Below are 24,506 nucleotides of genomic sequence, written 5' to 3'. Positions count from 1 at the left end.
TATCAAATCTCCCCTAAACCTTCTTTTCTCCAATGAAAACAGCCCCAAGTGCCTCAGCCTTTCCTCATACGATCTTCCTACCATACCAGGCAACATCCTGGTAAACCTCCTCTGCACTCGTTCCAGTGCCTCCACATCCTTCCTATAGTATGGCGACCAAAACTGCACACAATACTCCAGATGCGGCCGCACCAGAGTCTTATACAACTGCAACATGACCTCAGGACTCCGGAACTTAATTCCTCTACCAATAAAGCCCAGTACACCATATGCCTTCTTCACAGCACTATTTACCTGGGTGGCAACTTTCAGAGATCTGTGTACATGGACACCAAGATCCCTCTGCTCATCCACACTACCAAGTAGCCTACCATTAGCCCAGTAATCCATCTTCTTGTTACTCCTACCAAAGTGAATCACTTCACACTTAGCTACATTGAACTCCATTTGCCACCTTTCTGCCCAGCTCTGCAACTTGTCTATATCCCGCTGTAACCTGCCACATCCTTCTTCACTGTCCACAACTCCACCGACTTTCGTGTCATCCACAAACTTGCTCACCCAGCTTTCAAGCCCCTCCTCCAGGTCATTTATAAAAATGACAAACAGCAATGGTCCCAAAACAGATCCTTGTGGAACACCGCTAGTAACTGCACTCCAAGATGAACCATCAACTACTACCCTCTGTCTCCTTCCAGCCAGCCAATTCCTAATCCAAACCTCTAATGCACCCTCCATGCCATACCTCCGTAGTTTATGCATTAGCCTACCATTTGGTACCTTATCGAACGCCTTACTAAAATCCATATACACCACATCTACCGCTTTACCCTCGTCCACTTTCTTGGTCACCTTCTCAAAGAACTCAATAAGGTTTGTGAGGCACGACCTGCCCTTCACAAAACCATGCTGACTATCCTTGATCACATCATTCCTATCCAGATGTTCATAAATCCTATCCCTTACAATTCTCTCTAAGACTTTGCCCACAACAGAAGTGAGACTCACCGGCCTATAGTTACTAGGGTTATCCCTACTCCCCTTCTTGAACAAGGGGACCACATTCGCTATCCTCCAGTCTTCTGGCACTATTCCCGTAGACAACGAAGACATACAAGATAATCAGAGGGTTAGATAGGGTGGGCAGGGAGAGCCTTTTTCTAAGTATGGGGACGGCAAACACAAGGGGGCATAGCTTTGAATTGAGAGGTGTTAGATATAGGACAGATGTCAGAGGTAGTGTTTTTATTCGGAGAGTAGTAAGGGTAAGGAATGTTTTGCCTGCAACGGTCGTAGATTCGCCAACTTTAACTGCATTTAAATCGTCATTGGACAGGCATATGGACGTACATGGAATAGTGTAGGTGGGATGGGCTTCAGATTGGTCTGACAGAGTGGCACAACATTGAGGGCCGAAGGGCCTGTACTGGGCTGTAATGTTCTATGTTCTATGTTCACTGATTTCAAGTATTCCTGCAAGTTAGTTGCCTGGAGATTTCTCTGTCAACAGATTTAAAAGTGATCTGTCCCTTTGCAGCATTTGACCTGCCTGTCCCCTCTGGCTGCAGCCTCCGCCATCATCCACGGCCTCTGCCTTCTTTTTCCCTCCCAGCAGCCTCCTAGCATTCACTGTCCCTGACAGCTTCCCTTTCCCCTCCATCTCCAACCTCTCTCTCTCTCTCTCTCTCTCCTGTTCTGTCCCCCAGGCCTCCCCTCAACTCTGGCCTCCTGCTCTCTGCCTACCAACCTCTATACCACCCCCCTACAACCCCCACGGATTTTGGGGGGTGAATGCTCTTTGTTTTAATGCATGTTGAGTACTTTTACCCCCACCCAGAAATCAGGCTCCAATGATTAACCCTGCATTCCCCGTATGAGCCCAGGGCTGTACACAGCAGTCACATTGTAAGGTCTCTCGATGTGTAAATGAGATTAATACTACCTGACATGCCATCCAGCGTCTTGCCAAATATGAACACCGTGCTCGACATTAACGCGACAAGGGTGAGAATTGCTAACAGAATGGCCCACCAATAAGCCTGTAAGAGAGGAAGTAAATCACGGTGAGGTAACCCTCCACACACCACCTCAGCCGCGGTGAGGACAACTTTCAAAGTAAAGCCCGGTTAATGGCTGCTCCGAGCTGAGAGAGAACCATCACAGAATGGGTGAAGCCATCAGTAAGTGGCTGGTTCTGACCAGTTATGGACAGTTTCCCAATCAGGTCACTGTCCCCAATCCAACCTTCACCACTTTGAAGCTTCCAGCCACTAATCTCATCCCATCAACCTCCACGGTTTCTTCTTAAATTTGTTCACATACTGTGAGTATTGGTGGCTCAGACAGCACTGCTTGGCCAGAGGGTGGTTAAGAGTTAACCCCATTGCCGGGGGGTCTGGAGTCACGTGTAGGCCAGACTGGGTGAGGAAGCTGTGTCCATCCCCATAGGACATTATCGAATGAGATGGGTTCTGTTGACGATCGACAATTGATACTTGGTCACCTCGGGGCCAGCTTTGTATTAAATTCAAATTGCCGCATTGTGTAAAGTGGTCTAAAAATAAGGCTCTTTTTTATCTTTCCAATTCCAACGGACAAGCAGAAAAGTGGCAGAGCCAAACTGCTCAGCATGTAGACACGATGTAAATGAATACATTGTGACTGATATTATTAATTCAACATTGCTTGTTCCAAGTGACCAAGTGAAATAATCCCAGTGAGGGTGTAAGGGATCAAATGGCTTCCTTATGGGCCATTAACGATGCTGTATTTCTGCGTTTTTTTTGATCTGGTGAATTCTTTGATCTGATAAGTCTCAAACAACTTGCGTTTTATCAGCGATAATAGCTGATCAAAGGGAGGCTAAGCTGCTGTACAGCAAACGGATTGCTGCAACTTGCCTCTTATCCAATTATCAACACTCCCATAGTCTCTCGCCAAGGCACCAATCCAAGCCTGAAGGTGTCATTTCACTGGGACAGACCCTTTGGCTGTAATGAGTGGTGTGCGTGGCACAGGCCGTGGAGGGTCACTAGAAAGGACCATAAGACATAGGAGTGGAGGTAAGGCCATTCGGCCCATCGAGTCCACTCTGCCATTCAATCATGGTTGATGGGCATTTCAACTCCGCTTACCAGCATTCTCCCTGTAGCCCTTAATTCCTTGTGACATCAAGAATTTATCAATCTCTGCCTTGAAGACATTTAGCGTCCCGGCCTCCACTGCACTCTGCGGCAATGAATTCCACAGGCCCCCCACTCTCTGGCTGAAGAAATGTCTCTGCATTTCTGTTCTGAATTGACCCCCCTCTAATTCTAAGGCTGCGTCCACGGGTCCTAGTCTCCTCGCCTAACAGAAACAATTTCCTAGTGTCCCACCCCTTCCTAGCCATGTATTATCTTGTAAGTTTCTATTAAACCTCCCCTTAATCTTCTAAACTCCAATGAATACAATCCCAGGATCCTCAGCCGTTCCTCGTATGTTAGACCGACCATTCCAGGGATCACTCGTGTGAATCTCCACTGGACACGCTCCAGTGCCAGTATGTCTTTCCTGAGGTGTGGGGACCAAAACTGGACACACTACTCCAAATGGGGTCTAACCAGAGATTTATACAGTCTCAGTAGCACAACGGTGCTTTTATATTCCAACCCTCATGAGATAAATGACAACATTGCATTCTCTTTCTTAATCATGGACTCAACCTGCATGTTTACCTTTAGAGAATCCTCGACTAGCACTCCCAGATCCCTTTGTACTTTGGCTTTATGAATTTTCTCACTGTTTAGAAAGTAGTCTATGCTTGTATTCATTTTTCCAAAGTGCAAGACCTCACATTTGCTCACATTGAACTTCATCAGCCATTTCCTGGACCACTCTACCTAACTGTCTAGATGCTTCTGTAGCCTCCCCACTTCCTCAGTACTACCTGCCTGTCCACCTAACTTCGTATCGTCGGCAAACTTCGCTAGAATGCCCCCAGTCCCTTCATCCAGATCATTAATATATAATGCAAATAGCTGCGGCCCCAACACTGAACCCTGCGGGACACCGCTTGTCACCGGCTGCCATTCCGAAAAAGAACCTTTTATCCCAACTCTCTGCCTTCTGTCAGACAGCCAATCCTCAATCCATCCCAGCAGCTCGTCTCGAACACCATGGGCCCCTCACCTTGCTCAGCAGCCTCCCGTGTGGCACCTTATCAAAGGCCTTTTGGAAGTCTAGATAGACCACATCCACTGGGTTTCCCTGGTCTAACCTACTTGTCACCTCTTCAAAGAATTCCAACAGGTTTGTCAGGCGTGACCTCCCCTTACTAAATCCATATTGACTTGTTCTAATCCGACCGAGATGTTCAATATTAATTTTGTTTTCTGCCACAAATGTTGCCAACCCTCCCGTTCACCAGGTTCATCAGGCATGGGCTCCAGTTTCAGTGGTTTCCATCATTATCCACATCCTGGAGTTTACCATTAACCAAAAACCCAACTGGACTCACCACACAAACACAGTGGCTACAAGAGCAGGTCAGATGCCAGGAATACTGCAATGAGTAACTCAGCTCCTGACTCCCCAAAGCCTATCCATCATCTACATGGCACAAGTCAGGAATATTCCCCACTTGCCTGGATGGGTGCAGCTCCAACAACCTACAAGAAGCTTGACACTATCCAGGACAAAGCAGTCCACTTGATTGGCACCACATCCATAAACATCCACTGCCTCTACCACCGATGCTCAGTACCAGCAGTGTGTACCATCTACAAGGTGCACTGCAGAAGTCCACCAATGACCCTTAGGCAGCACCTTCCAAACCCACGACTACTTCCATCTAGAAGGACAAGGGCAGCAGGTACATGGGAACACCACCCCCTGCAAGTTCCTCTCCAAGCCATTCCCAATCCTGACTTGGAAATATATCACTGTTCCTTCCCTGTGACTGGTTCAAAATCCTGGAATTCCTTCCCTAAGGTCATTGTGGGTCAACCCACAGAATGTGGACTGCAGCGGTTCAAGAAGATAGCTCCGCCCCCACCTTCTCAAGGGGCAACTTGGGATGGGCCCAGCCAGTGATGCCCATTTTCCATCAATAAAAAAAATGTATATATTGACACAGCCATTGCTGGGCACCTAGTGAAAGACCTGATAGAAAATGGATCGAGGTGGCCACTGGGGTAAATTTCTGTCTTTGCCACCAAATCTTGGTGGGTTTTATAATGGGCAGAACAATCTGCTCTACACATTAACGTTGTACATTCACCCCCACACAACTCCTCCTTGGTTTAGATATTCCCCTTCTATTCTCTCTTTCTGTGCAAGGAAAAATATTTTGGTAAGCTGGGTGGCTGAGGGCCCCCCTCGACTTTCGAACTGGCCCAGAATAATCATGAAATGTATTCCCCTTGACTTCCTTACAAATATGGTGCACCAAAAGACCGCATTATTCCATAAAATATGGCAGCCCTTCTTGAATTACATAAATACAGATGTTTCAGCTTTTATTTAATTGAGACGGCGAACCTGGTTGGTCCGGGGCCCCTTGGGAGAGGAATCCCACACGAATACAGGTTTTGTTACGATTTGATGTTAACACATTCCGAGCATGTATCTCACTACCCAATTTCTGTGTTATCTGTCGGTTTTTTTCTTCTTTGAATAATGTAAGAGACTTGATTATACACCCTGAAAATGTGTTGCTGGTTAAAGCACAGCAGGTTAGGCAGCATCCAAGGAACAGGAAATTCGACGTTTCGGGCCAGAGCCCTTCATCAGGAAAGTTGGTTGGAATGAAGTTCAGAGTCTGTGTGGGATCAGTCGGTTCCGTAGGCAGGTGCTGAGGAAGGAGATGTGGCTGTGGTAACGAGTCTGTTTGAGAACGTGGCTGAAGAGCTTCAGTGCAGAGGAGATGACCTGGGGGGGGGGGGGTGCAGTGTGAGAGAGACTCACTGAAATCCTTGTAGAGGGAGGGAGAGAGCTTCTTCAAGGAAGGCATCCTTGCAAGAGGATTCGCAGTAGGTTAAAGTCTTCGAGTAAAAAGTGAGGTCTGCAGATGCTGGAGATCAGAGCTGAAAATGTGTTGCTGGTTAAAGCACAGCAGGTCAGGCAGCATCCAAGGAACAGGAAATTCGACGTTTCGGGCCAGAGCCCTTCATCAGGAACCTGATTATACACCCTGGTTAGTTGTAGGTTAGATTAGTAGTTGAGTTTTGTTTTTTTTCTCTCTCGGTAACTTTTTTTTGTTTGATAATTTTTTGTTATTATTTATTTAAGATTTAATTGTATATCAATGTTTATACTTGGGCTTTTTTATTTGTAAACTTGTAAAAATATGCTAAATTCTCAATAAAAATATCTATTTAAAAAAAAATTCCCTCATCACAATTCCTATGCCTGCATTGATAATGTATGTAAACATGTCACGCTGTAATTACATTCACCCACCAGGGGCAGTGCTGTGCTGACTCAGGGGCTTACATTGCCAAACTGCTGCAGACGAATCCCTGTTGTCCAACAAACTTTCCAAATTCCTCGAAGGTGACGCGTATTTAATGACAATTTTGTAATTACTATTTTAGTTACAACCTATGGGGCACCGCAGAGTACCATCATATGACAAGTTTAAATAGATAGTTCTAATTCCATAATGGAAGATGACAAATGATAGAACATGCAGAACAAAGATATAATATTGATGTGAACTTTTAAACTCTGCGTCGTCCGTTCAAACACCCACCTTCATCCAATCTGAAATGCCTTCAAAGTCTTTCGGCCTGAAGATGGCTTTTCCGAGTTTGGCGATGGGCCCGTCATCGTTGACCAGACGACACACGTGGAACATGTCACAGTATCCCTGCATCCGCCTACAGGGGGAGCCCGGAGGTAACATCTGCAGGCTGCTGTTGAAATACTGGTGCAATAGGACGGAGGAAGAGCTGGAACAAGTCCGTGGATTGCCTGGAATCAGATGGTAAGAATTGAGTGAAAAGGAAAGAGACCATTCAGCCCCTCTTGTCTGTTGGGTCATGCAATTGGCTGGTGTACCCCATTAAACCTCCACTTCTCTTTGGCTGCTCTTGCCTCACAAACTCAACTAACCGCTGGAGAATTCCCATTGTTCCCAACATCCATAACCATTTGGGAGAGTGAGTGCATGTCGTTCCTGGGATTTGTGACACAAACTGGATTGAGTGATCCAGTACACCGAGACATCCCTGTCTCACATAAGAAGATTTTTTTTAAAAACTGAAAACACCTTAGTCACATTCCTCTGTAAACACTGATTCAAAAACCCTGAAGCCAAAAGGTTGTCAAAATGTCACATCAGTGAGGACTGCAGACGCTGGAGATTAGAGTCGAGAGTGTGGTGCTGGAAAAGCACAGCAGGTCAGGCAGCAGCCGAGGAGCAGGGGGATTGATGTTTCAGGCAAAAGCCCTTCATCAGGAATCCTGATGAAAGATCTTTGCCTGAAACATCGACTCACCTGCCCCTCGGACGCTGCCTGACCTGCTGTGCTTTTCCAGCACCACACTCTTGAAAGTGATATATCGCCTGAGGCCGAGAGATTATGTTGCTTCATAATTCATTGTTTTCTGTTCTGACAGTGTTGGTCCTGTCTTTGTCTCCGATATGATATGTGTTCCTTCTTAACCTACTGAACAATGCAGTGAGATTTCGCACACAAACCACATTGCAGGGAACAAAGTGCCTCAATGCCATCCTACTGTGTGAGAATGCCCTCACGTTTACTAACATTCCTCTCTGGGTTTTTACACCATGAAGCTGTGATTACAGGGGATTGGATCAGAGTGGGGCATCTATTTCTCATTCTCACCAAACAAACATGCTATTCCACCCCGATACAAGGATAGCAAAGATGATTCTTGAGAGGAGCAAGAGTAACACGTGGGCGGCACGGTGGCACAGTGGTTAGCACTGCTGCCTCACTGCGCCAGAGACCCGAGTTCAATTCCTGACTCAGGTGACTGTGTGGAGTTTGCATGTTCTCCCCGTGTCTGCGTGGGTTTCCTCCGGGTGCTCCGGTTTCCTCCCACACTCCAAAGATGTGCTGGGTCGGGTGAATTGGCCATGCTAAATTGCCCGTAGTGTTAGGTAAGGGGTAAATGTAAGGGCATGGTTATGCTTCGGCGGGTCGGTGTGGACTTGTTGGGCCGAAGGGCCTGTTTCCACACTGTAAGTAATCTAATCTAATTAACAGCGTAGTTGTCATGAGGGATTTTAACTTCCCCAATATTGTCTGGGAATACTATAGCTCAAGGAGTTTATTTGGGTCAGTTTTTGTTCAATGTGTGCAGGAGGGTTTCCTGATACAGTATCTAGACAGGCCAATAAGGGGGTGAGGCCGTATTGAATTTGGTACTGGGGAATGAACCTGGCAAGGTGTTAAATTTGGAGGTAGGTGAGCACTTTGGCAATAGTGACCACAATTCGGTTATGTTTACAATAGAAATGGGCAGGGATAGGGTATATACCACAGGGAAAGCAGTCTAACTGGGGGAAAGGCAATTATGATGCGATTAGGCAAGATTTAGGATGCATAGGATGGGGAAGGAAACTGCAGGGGAGTGACACACTTGAAATGTGGAGCTTATTCAAGGGACAGCTACTGTGGGCCGTTGATAAGTATGTACCTGTCAGACAGGGAGGAAGTGGTCGAGAGAGGAAGCCGTGGTTTACTAAAGAAGTTGAAGCTCTTTTAAAGAGAAAGAAGAAGGTCTATGTGAAGACGAGGTGTGAAGGTTCAGTTAGGGAACTTGAGAGTTATACGTTAGCCAGAAAAGATCTATAGAGAAGCCAGGAGGGGCCATGAGAAGTTGTTGGCGGATAGGACCAAGGAAAACCCTAAAGCCTTCAATAGGTATATCAGGAATAAAAGAATGACTAGAGTAAGATTAGGGCCAATCGAGGATAGCAGTGGGAAATTGTGTGTGGAATCTGAGGACATAGGGGAAGCGCTAAATGAGTACTTTTCGCCAGTATTCACATTGGAAAAAGGAAATTTGAGTGAGACTACAGAGATACAGGTGACAGGATTAGATGGGATTGAGGCTGACAAAGAGGAGGTTTTAACAACTTTGGAAGATCTGAAAATAGATAAGACCCCTGGGTCAGATGGGATTTATCCTTGGATTCTCTGGGAAGCCAGGGCAGAGATTGCAGAGCCTTTGGCTTTGATCTTTATGTCGTCATTGTCAGAAGACTGGAGGATAGCAAATGTTGTCCCCTTGTTCAGGAAGGGAAGTAGAGACAACCCTGGTAATTATAGACCAGTGAGCCTTACTTCGGGTGTGGGTAAAGTGTTGGAAAAGATTGGAAGAACTAGGATTTATAATCATCTAGAAAGGAAAAAGTTGATTCGGGATAGTCAGCACGGTTTTGTGAAGGGTAGGTCGTGCCTCACAAACCGTATTGAGTTCTTTGAGATGGTGACCAAACGGGTGGACGAGGGTGGGGCGGTTGATGTGGTGGATGTGGATTTGAGTCAGGCGTTTGATAAGGTTCCCCATGTTAGGCTATTGCACAAAAGACAGAGTTTCAGGATTGAAGGTGATTTAACTGTTTAGATCAGAAATTGGCTAGCTGAAAGGAGACAGAGGGTGGTGGTTGATGGGAAATGTTCATCCTGGAGTTCAGTTACCAGTGGGGTACCGTAAGGAGCTGTTTTGGGACTACTGCTGTTTGTCATTTTTATAAATGACCTGGATGCGGGCGTAGAAGGATGGGTTAGTAAACTTGCAGATGACACTAAGGTAGGCAGAGTTGTGGATGGTGCCGAAGGATGTTGTGGGTTACAGAGGGACATAGATAAGCTGCAGAGCTGGGCTGAGAGGTGGCAAATGGAGTTTAATGTGGAAAAATGTGAGGTAGTTAACTTCAGAAGAAGTAACAGGAATGCAGAGTACTGGGCTAGTGGTAAAATCTTTGGCAGTGTAGATGAACAGAGATTAGATTAGACTAGACTAGACTAGACTAGACTTACAGTGTGGAAACAGGCCCTTCGGCCCAACAAGTCCACACCGACCCGCCGAAGCGCAACCCACCCATACCCCTACATTTACCCCTTACCTAACACTACGGGCAATTTAGCTTGGCCAATTCACCTGACCCGCACATCTTTGTGACTGTGGGAGGAAACCGGAGCACCCGGAGGAAACCCACGCAGACACGGGGAGAACGTGCAAACTCCACACAGTCAGTCGCCTGAGTCGGGAATTGAACCCGGGTCTACAGGCGCTGTGAGGCAGCAGTGCTAACCACTGTGCCACCGTGCCGCCCACAAAGAAGATCTTGGTGTTTAGGTGCATAAATCCCTGAAAGTTGCCACCCAGGTTGATAGGGTTCTTAAGAAGGCATATGGTGTGTTGGCATTTATTAGTACAGGAACTGAGTTTCAGATACACAAGGCCATGTTTCAGCTGTACAAGACACTGGTGCGGCCGCACTTGGAGTACTGCGTACAGTTCTGGCCATCACATTATAGGAAGGATGTGGAAGCTTTGGAAAGGGTTCAGAGGAGATTTACCAGGATGTTGCCTGGTATGGAAGGAAATGTCTCACAAGGAAAGGCTGAGAGACTTGAGGCTGTTTTCGTTCAAGAGAAGAAGATTGAGAGGTGACTTAATCGAGATGCATAAGATAATCAGAGGGTTAGATAGAGAACAGGGAGAGCCTTTTTCCTCAGATGGTGATGGCTAACATGAGGAGGCATAGAGGGGTGATAGATTTAGGACAGATTTCAGGGGTAGTTTCTTTACTCGAAGAATAGTTGGGGCATGGAATGACCTGCCTGCAACAGTAGTCGACTCGCTGACGTTAAGGGCATTTCAATGGGCATTGGACATATATATGAATAATAATGGAACGGTGTAGGTTAGATGGGCATGAGATTAATTTCACAGGTCAGCACAACATCGAGGGCCGAAGGGCCTGTACTGCGCTGCAATGTTCGATGTTCTATGAGATGGGGTGATCTTTGATAACAGCTGTTCATTGAATCCAGATTGGAAAAGGATTGTTTCCAGTGAATGTGATCTGCACAGGGAATAGACTGCACTATAATGCTCAAAAGGGAACAACTGAAGCTGGACAGTTGCGGGGCTCTGAGGAAAGAGGCACTTAGATAGACGTTTCAAGGAATAATTTCATTCTCACACCATCAGGTTAGAAATGGACCTTTTATGATTCACTTGAAATCAGACATAATGTAGACCTTGTGAATCCTTCGGAATTTATGTACCATTGATGCAGTTTCATAAAACATTTCGATAATGTGGCACAGCTGAAGAGCAGTGGGCAGTTCTGGTCACCACACAACAGGAAGGATGTGACTGCACTGGAGATGCTGCAGAAGCCATTCACCAGGATATTACCTGGGCTGGGACAATACAGCTACGAAGAGACTAAACAGAGCAAAGAACGGGGATCTGATTGAGGTCTGATTGGGCGACTGACTGTGTGGAGTTTGCACGTTCTCCCCGTGTCTGCGTGGGTTTCCTCCGGGTGCTCCGGTTTCCTCCCACAGTCCAAAGATGTGCAGGTCAGGGTGGATTGGCCGTGCTAAATTGCCCGTAATATTAGGTGGGGTCTGGGTGGGTTACTCTTCGGAGGGTCGGTGTGGGCTGGTGGGGCCGAAGGGCCTGTTTCCACAATGTAGGGAATCGAATGAAGACGTTCTGAAGGGCATCAAGAAGGTCAAAGGAGGAAAACGTTTCCCTTTAGTGGAGGGGTCAATAAACAAGGGTGCAAATGTGTTGCTGGTCAAAGCACAGCAGGTTAGGCAGCATCTCAGGAATAGAGAATTCGACGTTTCGAGCATAAGCCCTTCATCCATGCTCGAAACGTCGAATTCTCTATTCCTGAGATGCTGCCTAACCTGCTGTGCTTTGACCAGCAACACATTTGCAGCTGTGATCTCCAGCATCTGCAGACCTCATTTTTTACTCAATAAACAAGGGCACAGTGCTGAGGGAAGAAGCAAAATGGTTCCTGGGGACTTCTTCACCAGAGTGTGGTGGGAATACGTAGCTCGCTATCTGTAGAGGCAGGAATCCTCAGGATGTTTTGGAAGTATTTAGATGAGCATTTGTAACACCACACCATAAAAGGTCGCGGGCTAAGTCGAACAGGTGGATGTTTGATGACCAGCACATACACGATGGGCCAAAGGGCATCTCTCTGAGCCGCGAAATCTCTATGACATCCTGCTGAGTTTAACCTTTGGTTTTAGGAATGATGAGGATGGGACAGCTAAGAGATAAGCCTGGAAAACCGAGCAGTGCATGAAAGGCCTGTCCAGCTACAGTGGAGGCAATGGCCCAGCAGTATTACCATGAGGCTATGAATCCAGGAGCCCAGCTCATGTTTTGGCGAGCTGGGTACGAACCTCACCAGGGCCGATGGTGCGATTTGAATTCATATAACAAAAACGTCCAGAGTTAAGAGAGGACGAGCAGTTCTGGGAACACCCCATCTGGTTCATTAACACCGCTCAGGGAAGGAAATCCGCCCTTGGTTTGTTTGGTGTTGATGTAACTTCGGACCCAAAGCTGCCTCTGAAATGGCCTGGCAAGCTGCACGCTACAAAGTCTCAACAGAGAAATGAAACCAGTTCGGCCACCTGGCTTTTTTTCTTTTTTTTTAGATTCCCTACAGTGTGGAAACAGCCCTTCGGCCCAACAAGTCCACACCGACCCTCTGAAGAGCAACCCACCCAGACCCATACCCCTACATTTACCCCTTACCTAATACTACGGGCAATTTAGCATGGCCAATTCACCTGACCCGCACATCTTTGGACTGTGGGAGGAAACCGGAGCACCCGGAGGAAACCCACGCAGACACGGGGAGAACGTGCAAACTCCACACAGTCGGTCGCCTGAGGTGGGAATTGAACCCAGGTCCCTGGCGCTGTGAGGCAGCTGTGAGGCAGCAGTGCTAACCACTGTGCCACCATGCCACCCAGGTACAGGAAAAGACAACGGCAGAAACACTATTGCAGACCTACAAAGACCTCCTTACTAATATGTGGGAGCGAGTGCAAATATTGGGAGCTGTCTCACAGACAATGTCCCGGACAGCACCATCCCCGGCAGGACAGACCCAGCAGGGGTGGTGGCACAGTGGTACACAATGGGAAGGGGGTTGCTAGGAGCAGCACCGTCAGTGTAGTCTCCATCACTCTACTCTCTGTCAGTCTACTCTCCATCAGTCTACTCTCCATCACTCTACTCTCCATCACTCTACTCTCCGTCAGTCTACTCTCCGTCAGTCTACTCTCCATCAGTCTACTCTCCGTCACTCTACTCTCCATCACGCTCCTCTCGATCAGTCTCCTCTCCATCAGTCTACTCTCCGTCACTCTACTCTCCATCAGTCTACTCTTCAACACTCTACTCTCTGTCAGTCTACTACCCATCACACTACTCTCTATCACTCTACTCTCTATCACTCTACTCTCCGTCAGTCTACTCTCCGTCAGTCTACTCTCCATCACTCTATTCTCTATCACTCTACTCTCCGTCAGTCTACTCTCCATCAGTCTACTCTCCATCACTCTACTCTTCAACACTCCACTCTCCATCACTCTACTCTCTATCAGTCTACTCTCTGTCAGTCTACTCTCCATCACTCTACTCTTCAACACTCCACTCTCCATCACTCTACTCTCTATCAGATTACTCTCCATCAGTCTACTCTCCATCACTCTACTCTCCGTCAGTCTACTCTTCATCACTCTACTTTCCGTCAGTCTACTCTTCAACACTCTACTCTCCATCAGTCTACTCTCCATCACTTTACTCTCCATCAGTCTACTCTCCGTCACTCTACTCTCTATCCGTCTACTCTCCATCAGAATACTCTCCATCACTCTACTCTTCAACACTCTACTCTCCATCAGTCTACTCTCCATCACTCTACTCTCCATCAGTCTACTCTCCGTGAGTCTACTCTCCATCACTCTACTCTCCAACAGTCTACTCTCTATCACTCTACTCTCCATCAGTCTACTCTCCGTCAGTCTACTCTCCATCACTCTACTCTTCATCACTCTACTCTCCATCAGTCTACTCTCCATCATTCTACTCTCCATCAGTGTACTCTCCATCACTCTACTTTCCGTCAGCCTCCTCTCTGTCAGTCTCCTCTCCGTCACTCTACTCTCCATCAGTCTATTCTCCATCACTCTACTCTCCATCACTCTACTCTTCATCAGTCTGCTCTCCATCACTCTACTCTCTATCAGTGTACTCTCCATCAGTCTACTCTTCATCAGGCTACTCTTCATCACTCTACTCTCCATCAGTGTACTCTCCGTCAGTCTACTCTCCATCACTCTACTCTCCATCACTCTACTCTCCATCACTCTACTCTCCATCACTCCACTCTCCATCAGTCTACTCTTCATCAGGCTACTCTTCATCACTCTACTCTCCATCAGTGTACTCTCCGTCAGTCTACTCTCCATCACTCTACTCTCCATCAGTCTACTCTCCATCACTCTACTCTCCATCACTCTACTCTCCATCAGTGTACTCTCCGTCAGTCTCCTCTCCGTCGGTCTCGTCTCCGTCACTCTACTCTCCATCACTCTACTCTCCATCACTCTACTCTCCATCAGTGTACTCTCCGTCAGTCTACTCTCCATCACTCTACCCTCCGTCAGTGTACTCTCCGTCAGTCTACTCTCCATCAGTCTACTCTCCATCACGCTACTCTCTATCAGTCTACTCTCTGTCAGTCTACTCTCCATCAGTGTACTCTCCATCACTTTACTCTCCATCAGTCTACTCTCCATCACTCTACTCTCCATCACTCTACTCTCCGTAAGCCTACTCTACATCACTCTACTGGAAAGTTCTGGAAGGTGTCACCATCACGGTTATCAAGCAGCACCTGCTCAGCAATAACCGGCTCAGTGACCCCCAGTTTGGGTTCCCCCCGGGTCACTCAGCTCCTGACCTCATTACAGCCTTGGGTCAAACATGGACAATAGAGCTGCATTGCAGAGGGGAGGGGAGAGGGTCAGTCTTTCACGTTGAGGCTGCTTTCAACTGTGTTTGGTATCAGGGAGCCCCAGCTAAACTGGAAGCACTGGGTATCCGGTGGGAAACTCTCCGCTGGCTGGAGTCCCACCTCACCCATTGGATGATGGTTGTGATTCCTCTCCAAGTCACTCCCTGTATATCGCTGTTCCTTCACTGTCACTGGGTCAAAAGGGCAGCAAGGTTAGCACTGCTGCCTCACAGCACCAGGGACCTGGGTTCAATTCATGTCTTGGGAGACTGTCTGTCTGTGTAGAGTTTGTACATTCTCCCCGTGTCTGTGTGGGTTTCCTCCGGGTGCTCCGGTTTCCTCCCACAGTCCAAAGATGTTCAGATCAGGTGAATTGGCCGTGTTAAATATGAGGTGGGTCGCTCTTCGGAAGGCCGGGGCTGACTCAATGGGCTGAATGGCCTCTATCTGCTCTGTAGGGAGTCTCTGATGCTATGAAAATCCCTGAATTCCCTCCCTCACAGGTTTGACTTTCTACTTACAGTACATGGACTACAGCGCTTCAAGAAAGCAGCTCACCACTACCTGGTCAAGGGGCAACTAGGGACGAGCAATAAATGCTGGGCCCAGCCAGCGATGCCCATGTCCTGTGACTGAGATTGGGTTCCCCTCCTGAATTCATCACCATCCCACCAGTGTCACACACGAGAAAGATGGTGCAGCTCCTATAGGTTCCCAGGCCTATCTATCGTGAGTAAAGCCAGTGACCCATTGCAGTGGTTAAAGACTGTGTGCTCAGCGGGTGTGACAGCACGAGATAGCAAAGGGCCTGGATTTCCTGAGATCAAACTGAGATCCCCCTGGTGCCTTGGTTGGAACCTGGGAGGCTTCAGCAAAGGGGCTAGCAGAGGATGAAGGAATGGCTCGCGGTTTGGTCATCTATCAAACAAAAGGTCAATCTCGAGTCAAGAATATGGCGCCGAAAAAGCCCAGCTGGTCAGGGTAACATCCGAGGAGCAGGAGAATCGGCGTTTCAATCTGCCAAATCTTTACTGAATTCGCAGCAAGTTTGAGGAGAAATACCACAGGGTGGCTCTAGTTAAACACAGTGTTTATCAGTGAATCCACTGGGGCTTTGCAAACACAGATGTGTTTTGTTAAGGACTATGTCACTGGAATGGGTTTCTTAAGGGACTAAACCACCACAAACAATCAAAATAGTTTGTTCCCTAAACAGTTTCAGGAACTCACGCTGCCTAATCACTTTGAAATGCAGTTTAGGGTGTCATTAATCTTTACTGTTGTCTGATAGGACCAGAGAGTGATTCATGAGGTGAATTCCAGATTTCTAATTTCATCAGCCTTCTGGAACTGAAAGGAGAGAATTCCCCTTCCCGCTGATAGATGTGAATCTTTGGAATTCTCAAACACAGAAGTGGAAGCTGAGCGTACGGTGGGTTGTTGGAAATCCAGGAATCTGGTGAACGTTGGCTGGACTCCCTCCATAGGAAGCATGTCCTTCCTCAGATGATGAGACCAAAACCGCACACGATTTGGAGATGCCGGTGTTGGACTGGGGCGGACAAAGTTAAAAATCACACAACACCAGGCTATAGTCCAACAGGTTTAATTGGAAGCATTAGCTTTCAGAGCGACGCTCCTTCATCAGGCGGTTGTGGAGTATAAGATCGTAAGGCAAAGAATTTATAGCAAAAGTTTACAGTGTGATGTAACTGAAATTATTTATTGAGAAAGACCTGGATTGTTTGTTAAGTACCTCATCTTTCAAGTTGGTTTCGATTCTTTCATATGTAAATCGCAGAACTTTTTCCAAGTTACGTTCTCAAGTGAACTTTGACGGTTGGTGTCGTGTCGGCCCAGATAATGCCTTGAAGGTATGAGGTGCCCTGTGTGAGATGAAGGAGCAGCGCTCTGAAAGCTAGTGCTTCCAGATAAACCTGTTGGACTATAACCTGGTGTTGGGTGATTTGTCACTTGAAACTGCACACGATACACAAGACCGAGAGCACAATGATGTGGGACATTTGGATAAATCACAAAGAGGCTGGTCCTGACCCCTGAGCCCTTAGGTTAGCCAACTGTCAGAACATGATGCTCCCCCACCCAGGATATTGGTTACAGTAACGCCCTGTCCCCTGTGGGAGACCATATCGAAAGTGCCACTGCTCAGGAGCTCGAACATCAGCGTCAGAATTTCCGAGACAATCTCAACATTCTCCCAACTTCGCTCCCTCCCCACCACTCCCAAATCCTGAAACTGTTTAGAGAAGAAACTATTTTGATTGTTTGTGGTGGTTTAATCCCTAAGGAACCCATTCCAGTGACATAGCCCTTAACAAAACACATCTGTGTTTGCAAAGCCCCAGTGGATTCACTGATAAACACTGTGTTTAACTGGAGCCACCCTGTGGTATTCCTCCTCAAACTTGCTGCTAATTCAGTCAAGATTTGGCAGATTGCTCATGTCACCTCAGTAGATTGGCACGACTTTCAGAGGCTGCTTGGCACAGGGATGTCACAGGGGTTAATCCCACAACCACTCTTTAGCAGAACACAGACACTGCCCTGAATCGATGGCTCCAACATACACCACACCACTGGCCCCAACCGGACAGAAGCAATTGACCTTCGACCTCTCCTGGATTCTCTCCTGGACCACACTGAGATGTGACAGTCTGGGTCTGACGCAGGACGGCCCTCCCTGTTTGATTTCGGGTTTGATCATGGGGAGGCATTAATTCAGGGACCTGGTGGCACAGTGATGAGTTCTGCTGCCTCACAACACCAGGCGCCTGGGTTCGATTCCAGCCTTGTGCGACTGTCTGTGTGGAGTTTGCACATTCCCCCCGCCACCCCCACCCCCCCCACCTCCCCCCCCCAGTGTCAGCGTGGGCTTTCTCCCACAATCCAAAGATGTGCAGGTCAGGCGGATTGGCCAGGCTAAATTGCCCATAGTGTTAGGGGCATTAGTCAGAGGGAAATGGGTCTGGGTGGGTTACTCTTCAGAGGGTCAGTGTGGACTGGTTGGGCCGAAGGGCCTGTTTCCACACTGTAGGGAATCTAATCTAATCAGAAAGGGACAGCGTTGTAACCGAGTTCAGAGGGCAGGGGCTTCGTTTGTAAACCAAGTTTGCAGAACAGATGTGTTGCTGGTTAAAGCGCAGCAGGTCAGGCAGCATCCAAGGAACAGGAAATTCGACGTTTCGGGCCAGAGCCCTTCATCAGGAATGAGGAGAGGGTGCCAGGCAGGCTAAGATAAAAGGTAGGGAGGAGGGACTTGGGGGAGGGGCGATGGAGATGTCTGATCTCCAGCATCTGCAGACCTCACTTTTTACTTGCAGAACAGATCCCAACTTTTCATGGCGAGATCTGATTGGCCAGCGGATCGAACTGACACCTTTACACCTTCAAATCCAAACAAGCGATCTCACAGTAAATCCATCGTCACCATCTCCCCTTCATACAGCACTGCCCTTCCATCTGAAGGACACTGCTTGTCCCTGGCCACTCGGCTGTTTGCTATCTTCCTGGTGGGGGAGATTTGAATAAAGATTTGTGCACTTTGTGTCTCTCCCTGTGTCTCACCCCTGCACACACACACACCATGGGTGCTGGGGAAATATAAGCACCACCGCAGTTAGGTGGCAGTGTGGGGGGTAATAAAAAAAAGAAAAATGGACAAAAAGATAAAATACATCGCCATTGACAGCAAGATTCATTACACTTCAGCACCCAGCACCTCCTCCTCAGTCCCGTTCCCCCTTCACAATCCCTCACTACTCCCCTCCCCCCCGCACTATCCCATCCTGTCTCTTCCTCTCCCCCATCACTCTCCCCTCAGTCCCCCTTCCTCGTCTTCCCTGCCACTCTCTCACTACCCCTCCCCCTTACTCACCTTCATCTTCACTATCACCCCCCAAAACCTCCATTCTGTCACACTATCACTCTCCCTTCAGTCCTGCTCCACTCTCACTTCCCCACCCCCATCACTCACCTGACTCCCCCCATCTCACCCCCAGCCCTCTTGCTCCCTCACCCCCATCACCCACCTCCCCCTCACTTCCCCTCCCCCATCAGCCACCTGACTCTCCCACCCCTCTCACCCCCACCCATCTCACTCCCCCTCCCCATCACCCACCTCACTCCCCCACCCATCTCACTCCCCCTCCCCCATCACCCACATCACTGCCCCACCCCTCTCACCCCACTCCCCTATCACCCACATCACTGCCCTACCCCACTCACTCCCCCTCCCCATCACCCATCTCACTCTCCCACCCCTCTCACTCCCCCTCCTCCATCACCCACCTCACTGCCCCACCCCTCTCACTCCCCCTCCTCCATCACCCACATCACTGCCCTACCCCTCTCACTCCCCCTCCCCATCACCCATCTCACTCTCCCACCCCTCTCACTCCCCCTCCTCCATCACCCACATCACTGCCCTACCCCTCTCACTCCCCCTCCTCCATCACCCACCTCACTGCCCCACCCCTCTCACCCCACTCCCCTATCACCCACCTCACTGCCCCACCCCTCTCACCCCACTCCCCTATCACCCACCTCACTGCCCCACCCCTCTCACCCCACTCCCCTATCACCCACATCACTGCCCCACCCCTCTCACCCCACTCCCCTATCACCCACATCACTGCCCCACCCCTCTCACCCCACTCCCCTATCACCCACATCACTGCCCCACCCCTCTCACTCCCCCTCCTCCATCACCCACATCACTGCCCTACCCCTCTCACTCCCCCTCCTCCATCACCCACCTCACTGCCCCACCCCTCTCACCCCACTCCCCTATCACCCACATCACTGCCCTACCCCACTCACTCCCCCTCCTCCATCACCCACATCACTGCCCCACCCCTCTCACCCCACTCCCCTATCACCCACATCACTGCCCCACCCCTCTCACCCCACTCCCCTATCACCCACATCACTGCCCTACCCCACTCACTCCCCCTCCCCATCACCCACCTCACTCCCCCACCCATCTCACTCCCCCTCCCCCATCACCCACATCACTGCCCCACCCCTCTCACCCCACTCCCCTACCACCCACATCACTGCCCTACCCCACTCACTCCCCCTCCTCCATCACCCACCTCACTGCCCCACCCATCTCACTCCCCCTCCCCATCACCCACCTCACTGCCCTACCCCACTCACTCCCCCTCCCCATCACCCACCTCACTCCCCCTCCCCCATCACCCACATCACTGCCCCACCCCTCTCACTCCCCCTTCACTCCCTCACTATTCCTTTACCCTCAGTTCCTTCCCCTCAGTCGCCCTCCACCTCACTACCCCTGAAACAACCCTTCCTGACTGCCCCCCCCCCCTTTTCACTGCTCTATCCTCATTACTCCCCCTTCCCAATCACTTCCTGCCCCCTCTCTGTCACTCACAGCCCCAATCCATCCACCCCCCAAATCTCTCGGGTACCATCCCTCTCCCCCCCCCCCCCCCACCCTTTCACCCCTCCTTCCCTGTCCCTCCCTTATGCACTGCTGCCTCCGTCCAACCCGTCTCCTCCTCTTTGATGTATCCGCTCCCTCCAGCTCTTCCCCCCTCACCCCCTTCCCCACCCCTGAGCCATGTACCTGCCCTCTGGCACCAGAGTTGACACGCCTCCTCGCTGGACTGGCTGAGGGAGCTGCACTGTTCCAGGTTGTGCCTCACACACAGGGACTCGGTGCATCGCTGGACAAACACGGAGGCTAATCAATGCAGGAATGACATTGGGGAACAAGTGATCCAATCCATCAAGTCTCACACAGCAGCTATTTGAGATGTTAAACATTGGAAGACATTACACAGACAGGCAACTTCTTATTGCTCCCAGAGTGACTGAATGATAGCCAGTCACCGCATACTGGAGACCACTCAGTCCGTCACATCCCTGCTAGCTGGGAAAGACATCTGTGCTGGATAAGCACAGCAAGCCAGGAGGTGGAGAATTCCGACATTTCTGCTATAACCCTTCTTCAGGAAAGGAGAAAGTGGGGAGTGCAGGTGCTGGAGATCAGGGTCGAGAGTGTGGTGCTGGAAAAGCGCAGCAGCATCCGAGAAGCAGGTGGGTCTACATTTCGGGCAAAAGCCCTTCATCAGGAATGATGCTTGTGAGCTGAGAGGGTGGAGAGATAAATGGGAGAGGGTTGGGCTGGGGGAGGGTAGCTGAGAGTGCGATAAAGACTCCTGATCGTCCAATGAGCGAGACTCAACCTCAACCATCTTTCCACCACCCATACCCTGGCAAACCTCTTCATCCTCCTACTTTTCTCTTTCAAAATACCCCTGTAACAGTCACCTTTTTGTCCAAACATTTGGCAATCTGCCTTAGTGACTTGCTTGGTGCGTTTTGTGTGAAGTTCACACTAAAGTAAAAGTACACGACAAGTTGTTGTTGTAAACCATCCAGATGGCCTGAGTAACCTGGAAAGTAACACTGTCCTTGCTGGCAGGATGCTTAAATCGGACAGCTTAAATTCATCCACGGGGTGTGAGCATCGCTGGCTAGGCCCAGGATTTCGTGCCCATCCCTAGTTGCCCCTTCAGAAGGTGGTGAAGAGCTGCTACAATGCCCATGCTATAGGCTGACACAATACGGTGATGGAAGGAGTACCAGGAATTTGATCCAGCAACAGTGAAGGGACAGCGATATATTTCCAAGTCGGATGGTGGGGGACTTGGAGGGGAGCTTGAAATGGTTGGTGTTCCCATGTATCTACTGCCCTGGTCCTTCTCGATGGAAGTGTTTGACCATGACTCTATGAATCTAGGCCTAAAATCCCAATCGCCAATGACCACATTGAACTTTAGGAATGCTTTTTTCTAACATAAACGATATACAGAAACAACTGTTGACTGCAGACTATAAACCCAGCAGCTGTCATGCTCAGGAGCGAGACCCTGGAATATCATACTGGATGAGGATGTGTTCAAAAGGCAAAAATATCTCACAAACCACGGTGTGATCCCCTCGGAATTATTACAGACTGTGAACTTAACAGGGTATTTGAGTAGAGTCTGGGCAAGGGACAGATTCTGGGTCAAGAATGCACAAGAAGAGGGTTAAAAGCCAATTTGATCATGGTCTGTGGGAGATGGTGGAAGGTGAGCAATGTTTCACTCTCCATTTTTCACAAATAACCCATAGGGACTGATCTGCGACCGCACAATACCATCCCTGAGTGTGTCTCTGTTATTCTTCCTTATCTTCCACTTAATGATTAGTCAACTCCGGCTTTTATTAGCAGTGGGAGCCCGGTTAAAATGGCTGCTTTTAAACAGAAGCCCACCTGGATCTTGGGAAAGGTATCCACAAAGGGACAGGGTCCATCTTAAACTAAACTTGTTATCAAACCAAGAGATGATTGGTCCCTCCTCAACTGGGAGCTTGAGGGTTTGGGGTATCCTGCCTGGAACTGTAATAACTTGGGAAAGGTCATAACAAGGTCACTGGGTTGGAAGGTGCCCACACTGGGTAGTTGGCCATCGTACACACTGCCAGATCCATGTGTCAGGGCTGGGGAGAGTGAATGTGAATGTGGTGAGCAGTCTCCCCAATCTGGTCATTTACTGGTGAAGGGGTGCCCAGTGAGGGGGTTCCCAATGAGGGGGTTCCCAATGAGGAGGTGCCCAGTGAGGAGGTGCCCAGTGAGGGGGTTCCCAGTGAGGGGGTTCCCGGTAGGGGGTCCCAGTGAGGGGGTTTCCAGTGAGGGGGTTCCCAGTGAGGGGGTTCCCAGTGAGGAGGTTCCCAGTGAGGAGGGTTCCCGGTGAGGAGGGTTCCCGGTGAGGGGGTTCCCGGTGAGGAGGGTTCCCAGTGGGAGGCTTCCCAGTGATGGGGTCCCTGGGGAATGAGTTCCCTGTGAGTGTGGGCTGGGTCCCTCAATGACCCTCTGCTTGTTCCAGGGTGCTTCAGCACCAGCTGCCAATACTATCACTGGCACTGCCCCCAGTGTAGGGCTGCCAGCCTCTGATTGACAGCCATCTCTTTGTGGGGGGCAGTCAGAGTTAGGTTTATTGCCTCTGGGGCCCTCGAACTGCTGCGGCATTTGTTATTCACTACCCACAAGCCCTGCTGAAAAGAAGCCGTCTCATTGGCTGTCCCGCTGGTGCCCAGGTATCCACCACCCTCACCACCCTCACCACCTTCACCCATGTGTCACATGGAGAGCTCCCAGTCAGAGGAAGGAGGTTCCTTCCCTTCACACCATTCAGGAATATCTTGAGCAAATGTCCTGTCAGGCCCGAAATGAGATTGGCCATTGGAGAGCTGCTGCATGAGGCACAGGATTCTTCACCAAAATCAACCTTCTTGACATCTCCAAAAACTTAATTGGATTTCTCCCCCTTTCCCCAGTTTTTCTTCTCCATCTATGAGTCTGACCAGAAACACGGAGACAGAGAGGATGGGAAGAGGCTATTCAGCCCCTCGGGATAGCTCTGCTGTTTGACCAGATGATGGCTGGTCATTCAGCTCAGCTCCTCTTTCCTGCACACTTCCCATCTTCTTCGATGTTATTAGTAACTAGAAACCTACCAATCTCTGCCTTGAGCTTACTCCTGACTGAGCTTCTGCCGCCCTCTGGGGGTAGACAATTCCAAATATTGACCACCTTCTTAGTTTTGTTTTAATTCTCTTTGGGACATGGATGTTACTGGCTGGGCCAGGGATTTTCTGCTCAGTCCTCATGGGCCTTGACAAGGTGGTATGCTCCTTGAACTTCTGCAGTCCAGGTGTTAAAGGTTGGCCCACAATGCCCTTTGGGGGGAATTCCAGGATTTTGACCCAGCGACTCTATAGACGATATATTTCCAGGTCAGGACGGTGAGTGGCTTGGAGGGGACTTCGCAGTTGGCAGTGTTCCCACGTATCTGCTGTCCTAGACATGCTAGATGGTAGTGGTTGGAGGTTTGGAAGGTGCCATCTGAAGGTCTTTGATGAATTTCGGCAGTGCATCTTGTAAAATGGTACACACTGCTGTGTCAGTGATGGAGGGAGTGGGTGTTGTCCTAAATGGTGTCAAGTTCCTTGTTGGAGCTACACCCATCCAGGCAAGTGCCTTGTAGATGGTGGACAGGAGCTGAGTTACTCATTGCAGTATTCCTGGCCTCTGACCTGCTCTTGTAGCTACTGTGTGTAAAAAGCAAGTCTAGTTGAGTTTCTGGTCAATGGTAACCCTCAAGATGTTATAGTGTGGGATTCAGTGTTGGTAACACCATTGGGGAGTGGTTAGATTGTCCCTAATCGGAGATGGTCATTGCTTGGAATTTGTGTGGCGTGAATGTTACTTGCCATTAGCCTGAGCCTGGATATTGACCAGATCTTGTTGCATCTCAACATGGACTGTTTCGGTGTCTGCGGAGTCAGGAATGGTGCTGAACATTGTGCGATCATTGGTGAACATCCCCACTTCTGGCCTTATGACAGAGGGATGGGGCCCAGGACACTACCCTGAGGG

At 49.3% G+C, this 24,506-nt stretch overlaps 1 protein-coding gene across 5 annotated transcripts in view; it reads right to left on the bottom strand.

Annotated features, from left to right (window-relative positions):
- The window catches only part of LOC132828850 (disintegrin and metalloproteinase domain-containing protein 10-like), a 143,147-nt gene that overhangs the window by 8,277 nt on the left and 110,364 nt on the right, over positions 1-24,506 (bottom strand). The window contains exons 13-15 of one of the 5 annotated variants that reach the window (XM_060846001.1): positions 20,643-20,742; positions 6,734-6,954; positions 1,943-2,039 (exon numbers count right to left, since the gene is read on the bottom strand). In XM_060846001.1, coding sequence (XP_060701984.1) covers positions 1,943-2,039; positions 6,734-6,954; positions 20,643-20,742 — 418 coding nt within the window. Of the gene's footprint in view, positions 1-1,942; positions 2,040-6,733; positions 6,955-20,642; positions 20,760-24,506 lie in introns of those variants that run through there. The other 4 variants (XM_060846002.1, XM_060846003.1, XM_060846004.1 and 1 more) reach the window with 4 other exon arrangements.

Source organism: Hemiscyllium ocellatum, chromosome 28, assembly GCF_020745735.1.
Source record: "Hemiscyllium ocellatum isolate sHemOce1 chromosome 28, sHemOce1.pat.X.cur, whole genome shotgun sequence".
In the NCBI taxonomy this organism is placed as follows: Eukaryota; Metazoa; Chordata; class Chondrichthyes; order Orectolobiformes; family Hemiscylliidae; genus Hemiscyllium; species Hemiscyllium ocellatum.
Note: the sequence above shows the minus strand (reverse complement) of the source record. Positions and strands in the feature narration are given on the sequence as shown.